At 39.6% G+C, this 19977-nt stretch overlaps 1 protein-coding gene across 1 annotated transcript in view; it reads right to left on the bottom strand.

The window, feature by feature from the left end:
* Nucleotides 1–397: 397 nt before the first annotated feature.
* Nucleotides 398–19977, bottom strand: part of CHD7 (chromodomain helicase DNA binding protein 7) — a 190702-nt gene continuing 171122 nt past the window's right edge. Inside the window, exons 28-40 of the mRNA XM_042463426.1 lie at nt 18908–19037; nt 18534–18606; nt 18272–18323; nt 17467–17695; nt 17104–17312; nt 14246–14932; nt 13401–13561; nt 10784–11011; nt 9915–10358; nt 5786–6007; nt 5249–5389; nt 3271–3375; nt 398–2259 (exon numbers count right to left, since the gene is read on the bottom strand). Of these exons, the coding sequence (XP_042319360.1) occupies nt 1315–2259; nt 3271–3375; nt 5249–5389; nt 5786–6007; nt 9915–10358; nt 10784–11011; nt 13401–13561; nt 14246–14932; nt 17104–17312; nt 17467–17695; nt 18272–18323; nt 18534–18606; nt 18908–19037 (3626 nt within the window). The 3' untranslated portion in view covers nt 398–1314. The remainder of the gene's footprint in view (nt 2260–3270; nt 3376–5248; nt 5390–5785; nt 6008–9914; nt 10359–10783; nt 11012–13400; nt 13562–14245; nt 14933–17103; nt 17313–17466; nt 17696–18271; nt 18324–18533; nt 18607–18907; nt 19038–19977) is intronic.

The raw sequence follows: 19977 nt of genomic DNA, 5'->3' as shown, positions 1-19977 counted from the left end.
CAAGGATAAATGACCTAGATATTGTGCCTATCAAAGCTTCATTTCTCTTTTACCCTTTTGTTCTTTAATGTACCACATTATCACACGCTGAACACATTTGAAAGTATTCCTAGTCTCATAAACCCTTTTGAGAGTAATGCAGGGTTTTTTGAGTCTTTCGTAAGCATTAGCTTGAATAGAATAATATGAATATAACTCAGAATGTTTCATCTTGTCTATTTCTCACACACCATCAATTCAATATATTTAGGGACAAAAATGCTGGTAAAATAAGTTGTAGGGTTTTTTTTTTTTAAATGTACCAAGGAGGGACACACATTGATATATTTGCTTCTATTGAGAATACAGAAAAATAGCAAACTTGATTGTGAGTTTTCTAATCACTACATTCTATAAATTACATTTCTGCGTATCATGAGTCACTTTTATTAAAAGCATCATTACTACAGTTGGCAGCAATTTACATCTTATCTTACATGATAGCAGTCTTCAAGAAAAAAATAAAAAGACATCACAACAAGAAAAACAAATACATTTACAAAGTCATGTCTGTAAACTTCAAGGCTAGTTTAGAGTTGAGGTAATCTGTTTAGCTTTGTGGCTAAAGTAACAAAGTCCTTTAATTTAAAAAAGGTACCTGATTTAATTTTTTTTTTGTTTTACCAGTGCATTACAAGATCACGAGACGATTTAACTGTAGTTTTATCCTGCAAGAACCTTTTCAGTGGGTATTTTCCAAAAGGTACTCTTCACATTCAACAGCTGCCTTATTATTGCTGTGTCTCAAGACAGAGAGACATTCACACTATCATGAAGATTGTCAGAGAATGTGTGTATGTATATGTGCATGAGAGAACTCCCATACAGTGAAAATGATGCGCAAGAATGATATGTATGGTAGATTTCATCTTGACCTTCACAGCAAAAAATAAACATAAAAAATTAAATATATAACTTCATACTTCCTTTAAGCAACACTTCCTTCTATTTAGTGCCACTCTATTACAAATTGCTGCTTTTATAATACCAATGGTACCAAAAGGGAAAAAAGCAGAGCATTATGTCAATTTCCTTAAAAAGACATGATCACCTCTCAATTTCATCTTTCCTAGGGATAATAAATAATGCACTGCACAATACTTAATGACCAAGATACCTTTTGACACATCTGTATAACATGACTTGAACTTTTGTTTGCTACACTATGTTACAGAACAGCTTATAAAAACTAAGTATGGACATTAACTGTGAGTGTAAACAGTAGGACTACCACTTGTCAAAAGTTTAAAATACTTTAACAGTAACGAGTACTGCTTACTCATCATTTTCATTGTTTTCTATTTCATCCCCCCCATCAAGTGAGTCTAATTCTTCACCCTGTGCTATTTCATCTTCTAAAACGGAGGAATCTGCAGTTTTGTCAAGGCTCTCCTCTGCATCACTGCCCTCTAGATTTTCTTCATCTTTAAAAGCAGGTCCTTCAGTTTTATCAGTAACCTTCACTTCACTGGAGCCCACTGCATTCTGAAGTCCTGCTAATGCTGGGAAACCAGGTAGTGTCAATCCTCCCAGTCCTGGAGGTAGAAACATAGATGGATAGAACAGGCCAGGAGCCATGGTAGACAGAAGAAAAGGATTGAAGGTCAGAGGGTTGGCAGGCAATCCAGTGTTAGCTGTGGTGGTGGCAGTGGCTGCAGCAGCAGTTGCACTGACAGATCCATTGGCTGAGTCAGTAGCAGAAACCGTGTCTGTGCTTTTCTCAGAGTCTTTGTTCTCCTCTTCATTCTCGGTTTTCTTTTCTTCAACTTTTGAAGTGCCATCTTCAGTTTCTCCTTGACTGGAAGCCATAGTGGTATTTCCAGAAGCAGCTGTTATTGGGTTATTCAACAATCCACTTAGTCCAAACATGTTGGGTAACCCTGCCATACCTGGCAACATTAGAGGCAGCATGGCAGCTGGATTTTTAGAATCACTTCCAGCAGCAGTGGCAGCTGTCGTTAGTCCTGGAGGAAAGCCCATGAGACCTGCAAGCTGGAGAGACTGTAGGTTCTGTAAATTCTGAAGGCTTGTGAGATCTACTCCAGCGAACAGACTGTTCATTAGCAGTGGGTTAATTCCCGAAGTTGATGCTACAGCAGCAGCAGCTGCAGCTGCTTTGGCAATTTCGCTTTTTGGCCTCCTCCCTCTTCTGCTTGCTCCTTCTTCCCGCACAACAGGTCCTGTGAGAAGACGGTCAAACATGGATTCTGGAACGAAACCCTGAATAAGGGAAGAAAGCAAATTCCATGCTGTGATGATTCTGCTTATGGGAAAACCTGCAAATTAAGCATTTAGTACAATGCTGCCCAAATTACACAAAAAAATGTACAATATCAAGGACAGGAAAAACAATAATATGTGAATTAGATCTTCCTTAGACAGTATAGCTCCTTTTTTTTTTAAAGGACCAGGCAGTAGCATATTTCTAGGTATTCCTCAGAAAAATCTCAGATGAAGCTTCTCTTCTCACATAGCTATAATTTAAAATGGCTATTTAGCAAAGAGATTCTGTATTTTTAATTATCACTATTCATAATACAAAATATCATCAAGCAAAATAACCCACTGTAAACTCAAGGTGTGAGTGTTGGACTAGGACTTTGAAAGAACAGAGTTTGAATCTCCGCTCAGTCATGAAAAAGAAACTACAATCTTGGGAACGTCTCACTTTCTCTGCTTAAAAGAGCCAATGGCAAACTTTCTCTGAACAAATATTGCTGAGAAAACTCTAGATTGTCTTGAGTCAGAACTCACAAAGAAAGCAGGTGGTACTCAGACTTTCTGAAGACAACTCAATGGTATTATTAACTGATAAAACTTTGCATCTATCTGGGCAAATGAAGCATTAGTCTTCTGACAACTGCTATATTTGAGGCTTTTTAAAAAAGAGAGACTTCTCAATACATATGCCTGAAAATTATGAGGAAAAGGGAAATATATACATAATTTAAATAAAGTGCATTTGATTGTGAGAGACTTGCTAATAATGCAAGGGTCTATTATTAGTGTAAATTTAGTCCATAATCAACTTTGAATAATTAATCCTGCATTTAATACAGGATACTAATGATCACATAGAAGAGTTCTAACACCATGTTTTTCTGGATTACTAAAAACTGTCCCATGGGGCGGGGAGAAACATGTTTTGAAAGCATTCAGACTACAAATGTTAAAAAATTTCACTGCAATAATCAATTAATCAAATTCTATTCAGAAACAGGTTTCACTTACAGATTGTTTGACAATGTCAGTCCAGTCTGGGGCAACAGCAAATTCAGGATTTTCCTCCAGCCATTTTGGTAGATCCTTCATTGGTGGAGCCATAGCTCCACCCATCTAATAAAATACATTAATACTTCATTAAGGAAAAGAAAACTTGCTCCACACTTCATATGTTATGCTTGTTTCATATGGAGTTTATCAAAGTTATCAAATTATTTTACAAAAAGGTTCCAACAGTGCTGACAATCAGAACAACCTACTGAATTTTTTTTTAGACACAAAAGACTGCAGCAACTATAGGATTATAGCACTAATATCTCACACAAGCAAAATCATGCTCAAAATTCTGCAACATAGACTCCAACCATACATGGAGAGAGAAATCCCAGAGGTCCACGTGGGCTTCATAAGAGGAAGACACACTAGGGACCACACTGCAAACATATGATGGCTAATGGAGCACACCAGGGAATTCCAAAAGAAAATCAGCATGTGCTTTACAGATTACAGTGAAGCCTTTGACTGCAGGGTTAATGAAAGGCTACGGAAAGTCCTTAAAAACATGCGAGTGCCAACATATCTAAAAATCCTGATGAGAAATTTGTACTCGGGACAAGAGGCAATTGTTACAACACAACACGGACACACAGCATAGTTCCCAGTTAGCAAAGGGGTAAGACAAGGATGCATCCTGTCACTCTCTCTTTTCAACTTGTATGCAGAACATATTATACAAAGATCAAGCTTGGACACAGAAAGAGGAGTGAAAATAGGAGGAAGTAACATTAACCATCTAAGATACGCAGATGACACCATGCTATTAGTAGAAAACATTGAAGACCCACAGCAACTACTGAGAAAGGTCAAGGAAGAAAGTGCAAATGCAGGCTTACTGTTGAACATAAAGAAAACAAAAATAATGACCACAGAGGAGCTTCATAAATTCAAACTAGACAATGAGGAAATAGAAATAGTAAAAGAGTTTCTATATCTGGGATCAAACATAGATCAGAATGGGAACTACATTCAAGAAATCAGAAAAAGACTAAGAATGGGCAGGGCAGCTATGAAAGAACTTGAAAAGGTCCTAAAGAGCAAACACATACAACTAAGCACAAAAGTCAGAACTGTACAAGCAACTGGATTCCCCATTACCATGTATGGGTGTGAGAGCTGGACAATTAATAAAATGTACAAAAAGAAAATAAATTCATTTGAGATATAGTGCTGGAACAGAGTGCTGAGTATACCATGGATAGCAAAAAGAACAAATAGGTGGGTCCTAGAGCAGATCAAGCCTGAAATTTCCCTAGAGGTAAAATGATTAAACAGAGGCTGTCTTACTTTGGTCACATCATGAGAAGACACGGCTCATTAGAAAATACAATAAATGTTGGGAAAAGTGGAAGGAATTAGGAGGAGAGGAAGACCACATGTTAGATAGATGGACTCAATTAAGGAGGTCATGGGTATGAATCTGCAGAAACTGGGAAGAGTAGTAGAGGATAGGGGTTTCTGGAGATGTCTCATTCCCCGGGTTGCCATGAGTCGAGATCGACTCGAGGGTGGTTAACATCAACAAACATCAACAATTCAATTCAATCACATGGAATTAATTAAGAATGGGGAAAATTTTGCAAACATCTTTAAAAATTTGCAACTCAAAATGCCCATGTGCATGGGGTTAAAAGGGGGCATCTAGTTCTACTCTGAATCTAAAGAAGGCACTCCAGGACTAAAGCATCCCCCACAAACCGCTTTCCAGACTGTCCAGACAGAGGCTTGCCTGTGATGGAAGAGCTCACCATTTAGGTTAATTAATTCTATATAAAAACTTTGAATTAAATGATATACAAGTGAAAGAAAACTGCATACCTGACAGGATCTAAGTCAACTTAATTACATTTTTCATAAAAGTGGACTAGTGAAATTTAAGGGGTAGTTTAAAACAGCATCTAGTGAGAGAGGTAAGTAGTCAAAGCAATACCTTCTTGCCATTTCGCTTATTTACAACAGGAACCCTCTCTTCTCCAGTTAAGGTGTTTATATCCAGTTTATTAGGATTTCGACATCTGTGTCGTTTCTGCTTCGGCTTCTGAAATGGGGAAAACAGTACATCTGCACTCTTCTAGGAAAAGAAAAAGGAATAATGGATTACTTTGGGGTTTTATAATCTGTAAAAATAACTGATCCGTTCACTAGACAGTCAATCTTTACAATAAAGAAATCCATTATATCTGAGAATGCACTTTACAGCTGGAATAAGGCTTAATACAACATATATTATATCTGAATTTTACAAAATACTTGAAATTTCTTCATTCTGTATCATTATAAAAGAAAAGCATAATAAACGAACAATGATTAAAACAAAGTTTTAAAACAAAATCCAAGATGGAGCCATGTAAATATGTAATACAGAGACATTGATGTTTTACTAACAGCTTGAAAAAGTAGTAGAAGTAATGCTTTTGGAAGTTGAAAAGATAAGACAAAACTTCAAGCTAAATGAACATCCACTTACTGGTACATAACTTGGCATATCAACTGTATATGTGGGATGCAATTTAAGCCATTCAACTAAATCTTTGTTTTTGGGAGCATCATCTCCAACAAGCCTGGTACCATCTTCCACATTTATGACAGGGATGCGAGTGTCAGGATCCAGTTGTCCAGGAGATGGAATGTTTCTCAGTGGGGGAGCCTCCAGTTCTTCATCAAATGCTTTGGTCACTTCTGCATCGTCCTGCAAAACGTGGACATCAGTCTCAACATTCAACAGAATGCTACACTACTACAACAGGGATGCCTTCTAAAAGCATACATGTCCAACAGGTTTCTCATCTAGCCATTAAACATTGGTTCAAAATACATTGCAAAAATAATCCAGTTTGAGACCTCTTTAACTGCCCTGGCTCAATGCTAGGGAATTCTGGAAACCGTAGTTTTGTGAGACACTTAGCCTTCTCTGCCAAAGAACTCTGGTGCTATAATAAATTACAATTCCCAGGATTCCCTAGCACTGAGCCAGAGCAGTTAAAGAGATCGCAAACTGGATTATTTCTGCAGTGTTTTGGACTACTGTTAGCTGTAATACACAACTGTAAATTAATCCTGCAAATTCAGGTGCATATGCACAGCAATCTTACTACAGGCCAAGTCAGAGCTGGGAAACTCTCAACTGTTGGCACCTAATCCTCACCAACTTCAGACAGCCTGGACAATGGTGAAGCATGATGGGAGATGTACTTCAACATTTAGATAGCCATAGGTTCTCCACCCTAGATCTATCCAAATATTCAGGGCTTTCCCCTGTGTCATGTATGGAAAAAGGAATGTTGCATGGGCCCTAAGAATGAAAGTCTAGTATGTAAGAATTATGCATTTTCACAGTTGCTTATTGACATATGATTTGGAGATAATTCTGTGATTTTTGAAAATCAAGATATTTATATACCGTATATTCCGGCATATAAGACTGGGCGTATAAGACGACCCCCAAATTTACAACTTAAAATAGAGTGTTTGGGATATACTCAGAGTATAAGACCACGCCTCTCTTCCATGATAAGTCAGAAAGGAGCTGAAGGCACACAACAACAACAGCAGTGACAGAGGAGAAAGAGGGAGGAGGAGAAAAAAGGAGAAGGGGAAAGAAGAAAAGAAGGGGAAGAGGAGGGAGACTCCACTACACTCTGAGGAAGGAGTGTGTTCCACGTTTGAAATAACAGCATACACAACATTATTTCACCCGCCTCAACAACTCCTCCCGCCCTTCCTCTTGGTGCATCTACACTTTAGAATTAATGCAGTTTGACACCACTTTAAGAGCTGCTGCTCTATCCTATTGGAATCCTAGGATTTGTAGTTTTATAAGGTCTTTTGCCTTCTCTGCCCAAAGAATGCCGGGGGGGGGCGCTGCTCCAAACTACAAATCCCGGGGATTCTGTATGGATGGAGCCATGGCAGTTCAAGTGGCTTCTATTGGAATCAAAGCCCAGGAAGCTTTGTGCCAAATAGAAATGTGTTCGGCTGCAACTGCACTGCAGAAATAATCCAGTTTGACACCCCTTTAACTGCCCTGGCTCAGTGCTATGGAATCCTGGGAATTCTAGTTTTCTGAGACATTTAACCTTATCTCTCAGCAAACTTTGGTGTGACAACAAACTACAATTCCCAGGATTTCATAGCACTGGGCCATGGCCGTTAAAATGGTACGAAACTGGATTGTCTCTGGAATGAAGATGCAGCCTGAGTTGGATCCAAGACACACTGCAGAAATAATCCAGTTTGAGACTGCTTTAGCTGCCCTTGCTCAGTGCTAGGGAGCCCTGGGAAGTGTAGCTTTGTGAAACATTGAGCCTTCTCTGTCAGAAAGAGCTCTGATGCCACAGGGACGTAGCTAGGATTTTAGGAAGGGGGGGGGGGGGGGTCCAGACTAAGTGCCACCATTATAATGGGGCTTGAGTGCGGCGGCGCAGCAGCACACACCATTCATTTTTCTAATGGAAGGGGGGGGGTCCGGACCCCAGATCCCCCCCTGGTACATCCCTGGATGCCACAACAAACTACAATTCCCAGGATTCCCTAGCACTGAGCCAGGAGAGTTAAATGGTCACAAACTGGATTATTTCTGCAGTGTGTTTTGGACCTTGGTATTAAAAATGCTCAAGTCCAATCCACACTGCAGAAATAATCCAGTTTGAGACCGCTTTAGCTGCCCTGGCTCAGTGCTAGGGAACCCGGGAATTGTAGTTTTGTGAGAAAGAGCTCTGGTGCCACAATGAACTACAATTCCCATGCATCTGAGGAACTACGCTTAAGTCTAGGAAAGCTGCCAATTTTCTTTCAGTGAGTCTCAAAGGTGCTACAAGATCTATCTCTCATCATCAGCATCACCATTATTGTTATCATTATTAAATCCAAATGCACCTGCAGAAGTGGACTTAAATTGGCAACACTGATTATGCTGTAGACTCATCCTGGGGCTGGGATCTGGAAGTGTGGAGCAATTCCCTTGAAAAATCAGGGAACCTGGGAATGTAGTTTTGTGAGGGCGGGGGGGGCAACCACTGTCCTCTCTCTGATTGGCTGTTAGTGTGACTCCATCCAAACAGGATTGGTGCTCTAGCCTGGCTCTCAGAGGGACTCAGGGGCTAAGAGAGAGAACCCTTTTCTAAGGGTGGGGTGCGCCCACTCTCCAGCCCTCTCTCTGAGTGCTGAAAACTGTGAGTGTGTGACTCCAAAGGATTGGTTGCTCTGTAGCCAGCCTCGCTCTCAGGCTGGAGCAGAAGAAAAAGGGAAGGAAGGAAGGAGGGAGAGAAGGAGGAGGGGAAAGAAAGGGAGGAAGGGAAGGAGGAAGGAAGGAGGAAAGAAGGAAGGAAGGGGAAAAAGCAAAGGAGGGAAGGACGGAGGAGGACGCTCCTTTGCCTTTGAGAGAAGGCTTCCCTGCCGAGGGCTCTCTTTAGGACCCAGGGCTTTCCGGCATAACACAAGACGGCCCCCGACTTTGGGGAAGATTTTCCTGGGCTAAAAAGTAGTCTTGTACACTGGAAAATACGGTAATCAGAAGAACATGCTGTTTTTCAAACACAAGTTTGGACACAGACTATTCTAAGCAGACCCAGCAAAATCAGTAAATCCACTCCACTTATGTGTAATTCCAAATACAAGCCATCATTTTAAAGACTGGTTTCTACAAATTTATCTCTCCTATGCACCACTACTCAACATCAAAATACCGAGCACAAAGTGCTTGAACAGGGGGTGTCAAAATGCTGCACCAAGCCCTTTTGTGAGATCCTCAAGCACCCTCATGCATCTTGGGATAAGCCTCTTCAGAAGGTTTTAAACTCTAAAAAGTCCCTCATAGAAGTATTGCTTCTAGTAACTTCTGCTTTAGGATTGAGGTCCTTCCTGAAACAAGGGGCCTTTTGAAGTAAAAAAAAAAGTGTGTATAATGGGAGGTGTCAGTACTTTACCCATAAACATTTTCTATATTGAAGATAATTAAGTTTGCTGAATGAAGAAATTACATTATTTTTTCTTTTGGAGTAATATTTCAAATTGTGAAGTAGAAAATATGAAATGCTGTGAGAAAGGACCCTGTAAGTAAAAGCCCTTTACCAATAACAATCCCAATTCCAATTTTTACATGGCTTCACAATATTCAAAACACTTAAAGTACATTGCCTTGATATAGGTTTTACATAAAAACTGTAAGATACGTCACTATCACCATATCTACATTATTCCCAGGTGTAATGATTTGACAATGGATGCTTAGCAAATACAGGGCAAAGAGAAGATTCAAAAAGATTTTTTCCGATGCCCAGCACAGTCTCCTATTACTGTATTACACCAACTCAATATGAACTCACATGTTGAACAAAATAGAATTCATCTTCTATAGATATGTTTGCTTTGAAGAGGTAGGTGTGAAGAATAAATTACTTAATTCAGCTATTTTAAACTATTTATCTGACCAGAATTTTTTCTACTAAAGTAGGTTGACAGGCATCTCAATATGAAGACAGAGAACTGAGAAGACAGAATCTTTTATACAAATAAATTCAAAAAGGGCCCCTTTGGTGCAGAGCCTCACATAATGTATAATAAAGAATTAACGTCAAGCAAAAAGTCTTCTTTCTTACTGCCATCAATGATGCTCGCTTGTTGCTCATAAATAACAGATCAAGCCCTTCTACATTTTTCCTTCTTCCTCGCCTCCTTTTCATAGGTGGTTCTACATCAATTAAAGAACCATTTAGCAGATGCCTTGTGGGTGTGCGTGAAAGACCTGCTTGCAGCAGCTCCATCTGAGTTTTAAAGGCATCAGACACTGGTGTAGAAACATTAGGTAATAGAAACTTTGAAGGAACAGCTGAAAAGGTTGAGGTAGAACTTGTTGCCTCTCGTGAGGCTTTTGATAAGTCTACAATTTTTTCTTGTCCATTTTCTGAGACAACCTGTGACTCTCGCAACTGGGCAACCATTTCCATGAGATTTCTCCTCTTGGCTGCCCTTTCAGCCTCAATTTCAATCTTCCTCCTTCGCCTCCTCCTCTGGCGTGGAACTGATAAATTGAGTGCATCTTCCTAATAAAAAAATTAGCATATATCATTATGAGTTATGAAATAATCTTTGTTTTTTTTACACATTGTGTATGTGCAATATATTATAATTGGACATAGGAAGAAGTCTACATATTACAGTGCACCTGTGCCATATGAAGGCTTGCCATACACAGACTCAAGGTCATGCAGATAGAGCACCAGCCCTCTTAATGGTGCGGGCTGTACGTTGCGGGACCTGGGGTCTCATGGTATTTCCCTTACATGGGGGGAGGGTTGGTTCCCCCATCAAGAGTCCACTATGTTCCTGAATATCAACTAGTTCCTCAACTAGTAAAGTCAGAATCTCCCCCATGGATACTGGGTTTAGAGCTATGACATTGTTTTTTCTGCTGTTTTTGACTCTTGTTGTTAGACATCCGTGTGTTATTAGAAAGAAGGAAACATGCCTTGGATAACTGAGGAGAGACTGTGACATCTTCATTGCCACTGATGCTGGCTTGACCAACCATAGAGAGTTCTGCAAAGCTCCTTTTCTGCAGAGGGCTGTCTACAGCTGTTGGTGTATATCCAGGTATAAGCCCCTGGAAATCAAACATCTGCCGTCTATTTACTGGCCACTTCCCTTTCAACACTGCTTCACAGATGTTGTCTAATCGGTTGATCATTACTCGATCCTGCAGAAAGGAAAATAATACATAATGAATGTCATGTGAAAGTAGCCATCTGAGCTTAGGCCATGCACTATACAGCTTAGCAGGCTACGCAGTCTGACAATTTTAACCTAAAAATTAAAAACTAAAACTGAAATTTCAGATCAGAAAAATTTTCCAGGTTTCTCTGAAAACATGTATAATGTAGAGGAGAACAGATTGTGTCATTTAATTTGAAGAGAATTACTAGCAACATGAGCCTTTTAAAACAAAAAATATACAAACCATCTGACAAAAAAATTTTTCATCTCTCACTGTTGGCTACATACAGTAAAAGTGAACATCAGTTAAACCAGTAGTAGTATAATTCATGTAACTCAACATCTTTGCCTTGGGTATGTGAGAGCCAACAGGCTGCATCTGTAATTCTGTCCCAGGAAGTGGTTCCTCATTAGTGTCACTATTAATAAAGTTCAGTGTTATGAAATGGGCACCAACCTAGGGACATCTAATAAATGTCAATTTTCATTCCACGCCCATTATCACTTCAGGTTCCACTGAAGCGTGTACATTAAAAAAAATTCTAATTACAGTTTAGCCTAGTTATAATCTAGGCAAATACAAAATGTATTCCACTCTGCAGAGAACAGTTGTTTGAAACCTAATCAGATACTATCCATGACATTTTTCAGAATATGTTCCACATATATGGCTTTTTGATATCATTACTTAATAATGCTGCATTACTTTCCCCAAAATATTTGTTTAGCACCCAATCTTTTATGTTTGTGTCAAATGAAGACTATTTTATTTTTTTCAGCTATGGTCAATGGCATCATTAACATATTATAAATGCTGGTACTGTCTACATTTGTCAGGTTTGTTATTTTGGTAACTGCTTCATGTTGTTGCATTCATTTAAATTGTTCTAAAACATATTTAACCTATGTTACATGATGCTACAGTAGTTCCATTCTGTGAGAACTTTTTAAAAATGAACATGTATGCGTGTGTGCATGTGTGTAACCCAAATAACTCTCTCAACTTTTCAAAATTAGCTGTTGATTACTGAACTATGGTAGCTCAATCTTGAAGACCCTGAACTGCAGAGCAGTGTAAAAACCACTAGCAGACTTCAGCAGCTGCAGCTGGCTGCTTGCTTTCCCCAGGAATAAGCCTATTACAGCAAGGGTTATTTTTTCCCCTTAAACCAGATGGCCTCATAATGGTTATTAGGAAGCTTAAGACTATTACTACTTTATTTCTCCCTAGCACCCTCTGAAAACAGGATGGAGTTGGATATAGAACTAGCACAATATCACTCTTCACAGTTTTATTCATTTACAAAAAAATTAAAAAAAAACTTTTTGTCTAAAGAAGTTATTTGTGACTACAAGAAAATAATGCAATTATAATTTGTCTACAAAAAAAAGTTTAATTCTTTGTTGTTGTGTACTTCCAGTTGTTTCTGACTTATGGTGGCCCTAAGGTGAACCTATCATGGGGTTTTCTTGGCAAGATTTGTTCATCAGAAGGAGTGTGCCTTTGTCTTTCTTAGAGTCTTGAGAGAGTGTGACTTGCCCAAGGTCACCTAGTGGGTTTATATGACTGAGCGGAGATTTGAATTCTGGTTTCCAGAGTCATAGTACAGTGCTCAAACCACTACACCAGGCTTGCTCAGGTTAACAGTATTCACTTACTTCGCCCCAAAGGAGTTGCTCCCTTATATCTTCATCTAAGTGTTATGCACTTTAATCTAACAGACATCATGGAAATACATGATCTTAAAGATTAAAAGAGCCTTATTATTTTCTGTATTACACTGACCTGACAGGAGCAATGCGTGGTATATGTGTAGCATACAGCCTCTAAAACTGTGTAAAAGCTCTGCTTTCGGTTTCTGGAATAAAGCCAGGATCCAAGAAACTACATGCAGAATTCTACACATGAGCAGAGGTTGCCAAGGATGTTTTTTCTTTTTGTAGCACCCTTCAAAGTCTGACTTGGAAAGTTTGGAAAGCTGCTACCACTAAGTGGCTTGTCAGTCACACCATCGGAGACCCACTATTAGCTCTACCTTATTAGGATAGAGGAAAAGAAGACACACAACAGTGGAGGCAGCAGCAAAGGAAGGCTTGGAAGACAAAAAGGTATTTTATCCTCCCTGTACTGTTATCATGCGTGAAAAGTTGTTTTGCTCTTAGCAGGACACTCAGCTTAGGAAAACCACAAATGGCAAAGATGGCAACCTTCCATATTCCCCTTGGAAAAGCTCTTCTATCCTCTGAAAAGAACTCTGCCCCGTGGTCTGAGAAAAACTACATGATGTATTAAACAGGGTTAGTAAGCACTTGAATCTTCAGAAGTGATAACTCTGCAGTAATTAGTTTAGAAAACATTTTGCTGAACCAACCTTAGGCCAAAAAGAAAAAGCAAATGTTCTTTCATGAAGCAGCTGGGCTATGGATGGATCACCATCCTCCATATAAAATCCATCACGTGTTTCATCCCTTGCAGTGCTCAGGGACGCATTGCTTTCTTCATCAAAATTCTTTCCCTGAGAAATCATGCCTGCTGAGAAATATAAATAAGCAAGAATTAGTCACTAAACTAGGCTGCTTGTGATTACTTTTACAATGTCATGGCAGTTTTGATTTTGTCTCATCAGCAATTTATTGTATATTGTAGATGGTGGCTATTCATTCATGTGAATCCTGGACTGCAAATATGAAAATAAAACAAATCAACAAAATGTAATTATTTATGTATTTACAGGTAAATCACATGGAATCAGAATACTATTTTGCTGTGTAAATGAAGTGTGATTTTCAAGGATGCTTTATTAGTAGAGTGTCAAAGGACAGATAATCTCTTTCAGGCTTTTGTGCTTCATTTTTATTACACTGGTAAATTAACATTATGGCTTTGCCATCCAGTTCAGATGTAAGACAGTACAGTGCACCTGCGTTATACGTGGGCACGTTTTACGTGGCTTCCAACATATGAAAATAGTTATTCAAAGGGAGACAAAGGAACTCAATATGGAGAGTTATTCAAAGGGAGAAAGTCTTAAAACAACAACACCACAAAAGACCTGAATTACTGAAACTGTGCACCCACTAAGATTTGAGATCAAATTTAATGTTGATCTTTTCATGTTTGATCTCATTTTGGTTTGTTGGTTTAAAAAAATACCTCTGGCATTACTAAGTATAATCAGTGGTATTCTCAGTCAATTTTCTTGTTCTTCACAATTACCTTCAGGTTGGGAGGATTCTTCTGATTTGTCATCATCCTCAAGTTTTTCTTCTTCATCATCTTCTGAACCTTTCTCAGAAATAGATTTTGGATCTACTTCTGTGCTCAGTTCTATGTCTTTTATTTCACATTTAACAGGACCAAGCTCAGCTTCAGCATCACATTCCTCCTTATCACTTTTTAATGCAACATCTGTTGCTTCCTCCTCCTCTTTACTGCCAGACTTTTCTTTGGCTGATGTTTTCTCAGGTTCTTCCAGTTTAACCTCAGCTTGTTCTGCAGATTTTTCATCTTGTACCAGTGTGGAGGGGATAATAGAGGCTGGGTGACCACAGCAAACACCCAGTGGATTTAACAAAGACATAGCATTCAGATTTCCTCCACTTCTGTTTTGAGCAAAGTTTTTGTGAGAATCAAGAAAGGAAAGTTCGGGATCGTTAAGAATATGATAATCTGTCCTGCTGACACCATGTTTAGCAGCTCCAATCAATAAATCTTTGTCGTGTTTGCCACACTCCCACCACTCTGGCAGATCCAAGCTTGGTTGACACAGTTTCAGTCTCTCTGCCAATTGTGGGTGATGGAGAACTTGCTCTCGGACTTTCCGTAAGAGCTCTATGCGATACAAAGTGCGAGAAGCACGTTCTTCAGTGATTGGCTCAATCATAGTGGAAAGATCAGGGGGTTCTGTAGGAAGAAAAAATATTTATCAATATTAGGAATGTTTTTAAATTACTTTATTTTAAATTAATTACATCAATTTCAAATTAATACAACTAAACAAATTATCCTAAAGCTGCATACATATATTATATGCTTTGGATCAGGGGTAGGCAACCTTTTTGAGCCGGGGGCCGGGTTGCTGTCCCTCAGACAACTGGGGGGCCAAAGCCAAAAAATAAATAATTAAGTAATTTTTTAAAAAATTAAATAAATAAACAAACCAGGACAAATGTAGGACAAAAATTTCAAATGGAGGACACTTTTTCCTAAAAAATGGAGGACACGCTAAAAAATTTGCTGATTTTTAAATAAATGTTAATATAAATACATGTTTCGGAGGCTTCTATAGACAATTGCCCCCCTTGCCCGCCGCTTGCCCCCCCTTGCCCGCCTCCTCCTGATAGGCCAAAGGCCCCACGCCCTCACGTGAGAGGCCAAAGGCTCCGGCAGCAATCGGCAGCAGGACCAGGCTGGGGCCGGTCCCAAGGCCTTGCTGGGCCGCATCCGGCCCGCGGGCCGCAGGTTGCCTACCCGTGCTTTGGATGATGATATAGGGTCCAAAATATACTGCAGAAATAATCCAGTTTGAGACTGATTTACCTGCCCTGGCTCAATGCTAGGAGATTCTGCGAACTGTAGTTTTGTGAGACATTTAGCTTTCTCTGTCAGAGAGCTCTGGTGCTACAATAAACTACAATTCCCAAGATTCCCTAGCACTGAACCAGGGCAGTTAAAGTGGTCTCAAAAACTGGATTATTTCTGCAGTGTGTTTTGGACCTAGGATACCTTACAATTGTGGAGGTGTCATAATTAAACCCCTAAATCAAAGAAATCCAACAAATGTAGTGTGGTTACAGAGTGTTGAACCTAGATTCTAGTTCCCAGTGAGCCATGAAATTCACTATGTGATGTTGAGACAGTCAATCTCCTTCAGCCTGAAATAACTCACAGAGATGCTGAGAGGATAAGAAGTATGTATCGTGCCATGAACGAATCAGAGTAATTGTGGGATACTGTATAACTAACATAGCTGAAATGAAACCTCTCAAATCATTGCATCAGTTGTTAAAATGTTATAGAACAGGGGTCGGCAACCTCCGGCCCGTGGGCTGGAGGCGGCCCGCCAAGGCCTTTTCACCGGCCCCGGCACGGTCCTGCCGCCGATTGCCGCCCCACTTCCGCGCCGCTCCGAGTGCCATTTTGTTTTTTAAAATGGCGGCCGAAGTCTCGCGTGACCTTTCCCGTTGCGGGGCACGATGGGAAAGGCCACGCGAGACTTCACAGCCATTTTAAAAAACAAAATGGTGGCGGGCCTCTAGGAGGCCCGGTGCGATCTCCGGAGCCCTGTTGGAGGGTCCCGGCAGCGGCAGCGGGCCTCTAGGAGGCCCGGTGCGATCTCTGGAGCCCTGTTGGAGGGCCGCGGTGGTGGCAGCGGGCCTCTAGGACTTTTTTGCTGGCCTCTGATGGGGCCTCGGGCCCTGTCAGAGGCCGGCAAAAAAGCCGGCGGGGGCCGTCAGCACTGGAGGCCTCCTCCTGGCCCACAGAGGGTGGAAGCTCCGCCCCCGACATGCGGCTCCGCCCCTAGAGGGTGGAAGCTCCCCCCTGGCTTCGGCCCCCTCAGTTGTCTGAGGGACAGCAACCCGCTCCCCGGCTCAAAAAGGTTGCCTACCCCTGTTATAGAACGACGTTTTGTCAACAAGCCCAATTGCAGACGAGTTGTGTAGTTGGTGGGAAAGGATGTATTAGACATGATACTATAATGTTAAGCCTATAGTAGGATATGTAGGGATATAGCATTCCTGCTCTGTCCCAACATCCCTGTGCAAGCCTTCCCTCATCCTTTCTGTTTTCTACTCTTGTAACAAGGCCTGAAAAAAGCTTTAATCATATTTGCTTGAACACGTGTAGATCAGGAATCGTTTTTTTTTTTAAAAGCAAGTTTACTGCATGTGATTACTGTGAATGAACGGATGAATGCTTATGTGAACTGGAAAGAGTATGTGAATGGAGAAATAAACAAAAGGTAAGGTGTTATATAAAAAAAAAACCTATTTGTATCCCCAGTTGTATTTTCAATGTCACTGCTTCTATTTAGTAATTTCATTTATTACAGCCAGGGTTATGAGTGAACTTACCCTCATCTGGCTTGGCTGGCATTCGACACACTCGCCTACACATAGCTACAAAGCAACTGAAGTACTTCTCCAAACTTTCATCAGACTTCTTATCAAGTCTGGCAAAAGCTCTGAATTGGTTCCAATCAAACTGTTGCTTTATTGGGTCAAAAATAACCCCAAAAGTAGACACAACACGATAAAAATCTGCTTCTTCTCTTCTTGTCCATCTGGAAAAAAAACAAGAAAGAAAAAAAGAGATTAACACATCACAAAGCTTTTGCAAGTTTTCATATCTCAGTTTGATACCAGATCCTATTTCAAACAAAGTGAGTTGTCTTGAAAGAAGACACTCATTTCTATGAGAAGTCTGAAGAAACTCACTTTTGACGTTTTTCTGTTATTATAGCTTCTCTTTCAGCTTCTAGTGCTCTTACTTCTTCACGAGGTCGTCGTCGTCGCCGGTCAGTCTTCATTAGTGCTTCTTGCCTCATTTGCTGCCTTTTATAACTACGCTGATAGGCAGTAATGAGGCGGCGCAACCGAGTAGTCAGTGTTGAAGTGTTAGGCCAGTAGAGTTGCCCAAAATCAGAATTGCTTTCACTGTGCTTGTCTAGATAATATGACCAAATAATATATTAGGCAGTCATAACTAAAGATAAATGCTAATTTGCTTTCTTTAAAAACAACAGCAACATCAACAACAACAAATAATGACCTTAACACTCACAATACAAATATTTTAATGATCAGAAGAGAAACCCTCCACAAAGTTAGAAAAATTCTCAGAAGTGGGAAGAGAGCACTTTACTGTCATGAGCAACATTCATATTAAATGTTAATGGTAACACTAAAATGTATTAAAGGATTTGGATTAAAATGCTCATACCAAATACATGTCTGTTTTATTTTTTTAACTACAATATTGTTCATTTACAATACTGTCTTTTTAAAATGAATAACATGGGCTTTACAACCTCACAAGTCACTCTATGCAATTAATCTGAAGACCTTTATGAAGTGAAAATTTGTTGAAATACCAAATTACAGAAAGGTATAAAGCCAACAAAATATGTAACACATTTTATGTATAAAACCACAAAATGTTGGTCCCTAATATATAGCTATCAGTATTAGACACTATTTGCAAGAACCTCTTTTCCCTTCTAAACTTTTAAAAAAATCTTACTTGTGTGCAGCTCTATAGACTCCTCCTTATCAGATGGTGAGTTTGCAAATTCCTTTGAAAAAAATGAAAGACCTAAGTCACCATTTTTATTTTTACAATAATTGATCTTTTAAGAAGACAAAGGAAGAAAAATTGGGAATGCTCCATTATTATACAATAACCTTCCTTATCATAATATTGCAATACATTAATATTTTAAATTCTCATTACTCAAATATTACATATACATAAAAAGTATATATTGACATGTCAATCTTCTTACATCAATTTCATCCTTGAATGGAGTCCTGGTAGGTTTATATTCTGGATCTTCATCCTCTCTATCAAAATCACCTCTATATGAAACAGCATGCAGAAGGGGGGTGGGGGGAGAGAAAACAGAATTAGGTAACAAATTTTATTAGCTGGTATCCTATGGGAACAATGCTAAATCATCATACAAAACTAAACTAAACAATAAAGTATTGTTTACTAATTATATATAGTCCCAAATTTAATCTGTTCAATTGCTTCAACATAAATATTAGCATGAAACATTAACATCAAAATCCTCAAATGTGACACAATAGATGACACCAGGGCAGTGTATATGATAAAACTATAAAGTTTATTATTTTTTTATAATGTCCTTCTTACCCATCACCGCCATCTGTTAATATATCTGTCCCTCTCTGTTCAGCAGCTATGGCCTTGGCATCAGGCATACCAACCCTTTCCAGAAAACACAGAGTAGAGTCTGCTCTCATCGAATTGTACTTCTCATAGCCTGTGCCCAGAAAGAAAAATAAAATAAAATATAAGGCCTACAAATGTGGAAAGAATTGTACTTATATACTAATGCAGAATGATTAAACCACATTTCTAGAATTCCTTTTAGTAATTTAAGTAATACAGAAGATTGTGTCATACACAAAATCTATGAAATGGAAAATTTCCAGCTTATACACAAGTAGGCAAGAAAGAAATCAAGACAAGAATATTGGGGGGGGGGGTCCATGCTCAGGGCATACAGAAAGTTTCTCACTCATCACCCTTTAACATCTATATGTAACATTCTCCATTCCTTTCAGTAGTAGTAGTAGTAGTAGTAGTAGTAGTACTGGCACTATTGAAACCAGCACTTTAGGTTGGAAATGCATACATGGGCAAACACATAAGGGCCAGTGAATCTGTCTTATTTAGTTTAGGGGATGCCTGTCAGTAAGATGACACTGTTCCTTCCATGGTTTTCCAAACGCTGTTTGCTTTTTCTTACTGCCCAAGTTGAATAGATGGGAAATGGCAGATCCCAACAGTGCACGGCAGGGAAATGATTTTTAGACTAGACTTGCCTCAGCTGAGCCCACAAAACAGAGCTACTGCACATAGGCAGAACAGCACAATTCAATTAGGATTTGTACTACAACACACTGTCCTTAACTGCTGTAGAGCCTCAAGCCAAACTGTAATCATGAAAGGTTTTATAAGCCATCATTCTCCCCTTTAGTCAGGCTGGGCTGCTGAGAATACCTCTGCAACCTCCAGAGAATTGGGATTATAATCAGGAATTGCGCACTGTATATATCATGCCAGCTCTGCATCCCCAGCCTTTCAAAGTTAACAAGGCTGCATCCCACTCAAGGGAACCGGGAGTTCTCAGCACTGACATTTGTGAAATATTGCTTGGAACAAAGCCCAGGAGGCACTTGTACAGATTAATAGCAGAG

This window comes from Sceloporus undulatus, chromosome 4 (assembly GCF_019175285.1).
Source record: "Sceloporus undulatus isolate JIND9_A2432 ecotype Alabama chromosome 4, SceUnd_v1.1, whole genome shotgun sequence".
In the NCBI taxonomy this organism is placed as follows: Eukaryota; Metazoa; Chordata; class Lepidosauria; order Squamata; family Phrynosomatidae; genus Sceloporus; species Sceloporus undulatus.
Note: the sequence above shows the minus strand (reverse complement) of the source record. Positions and strands in the feature narration are given on the sequence as shown.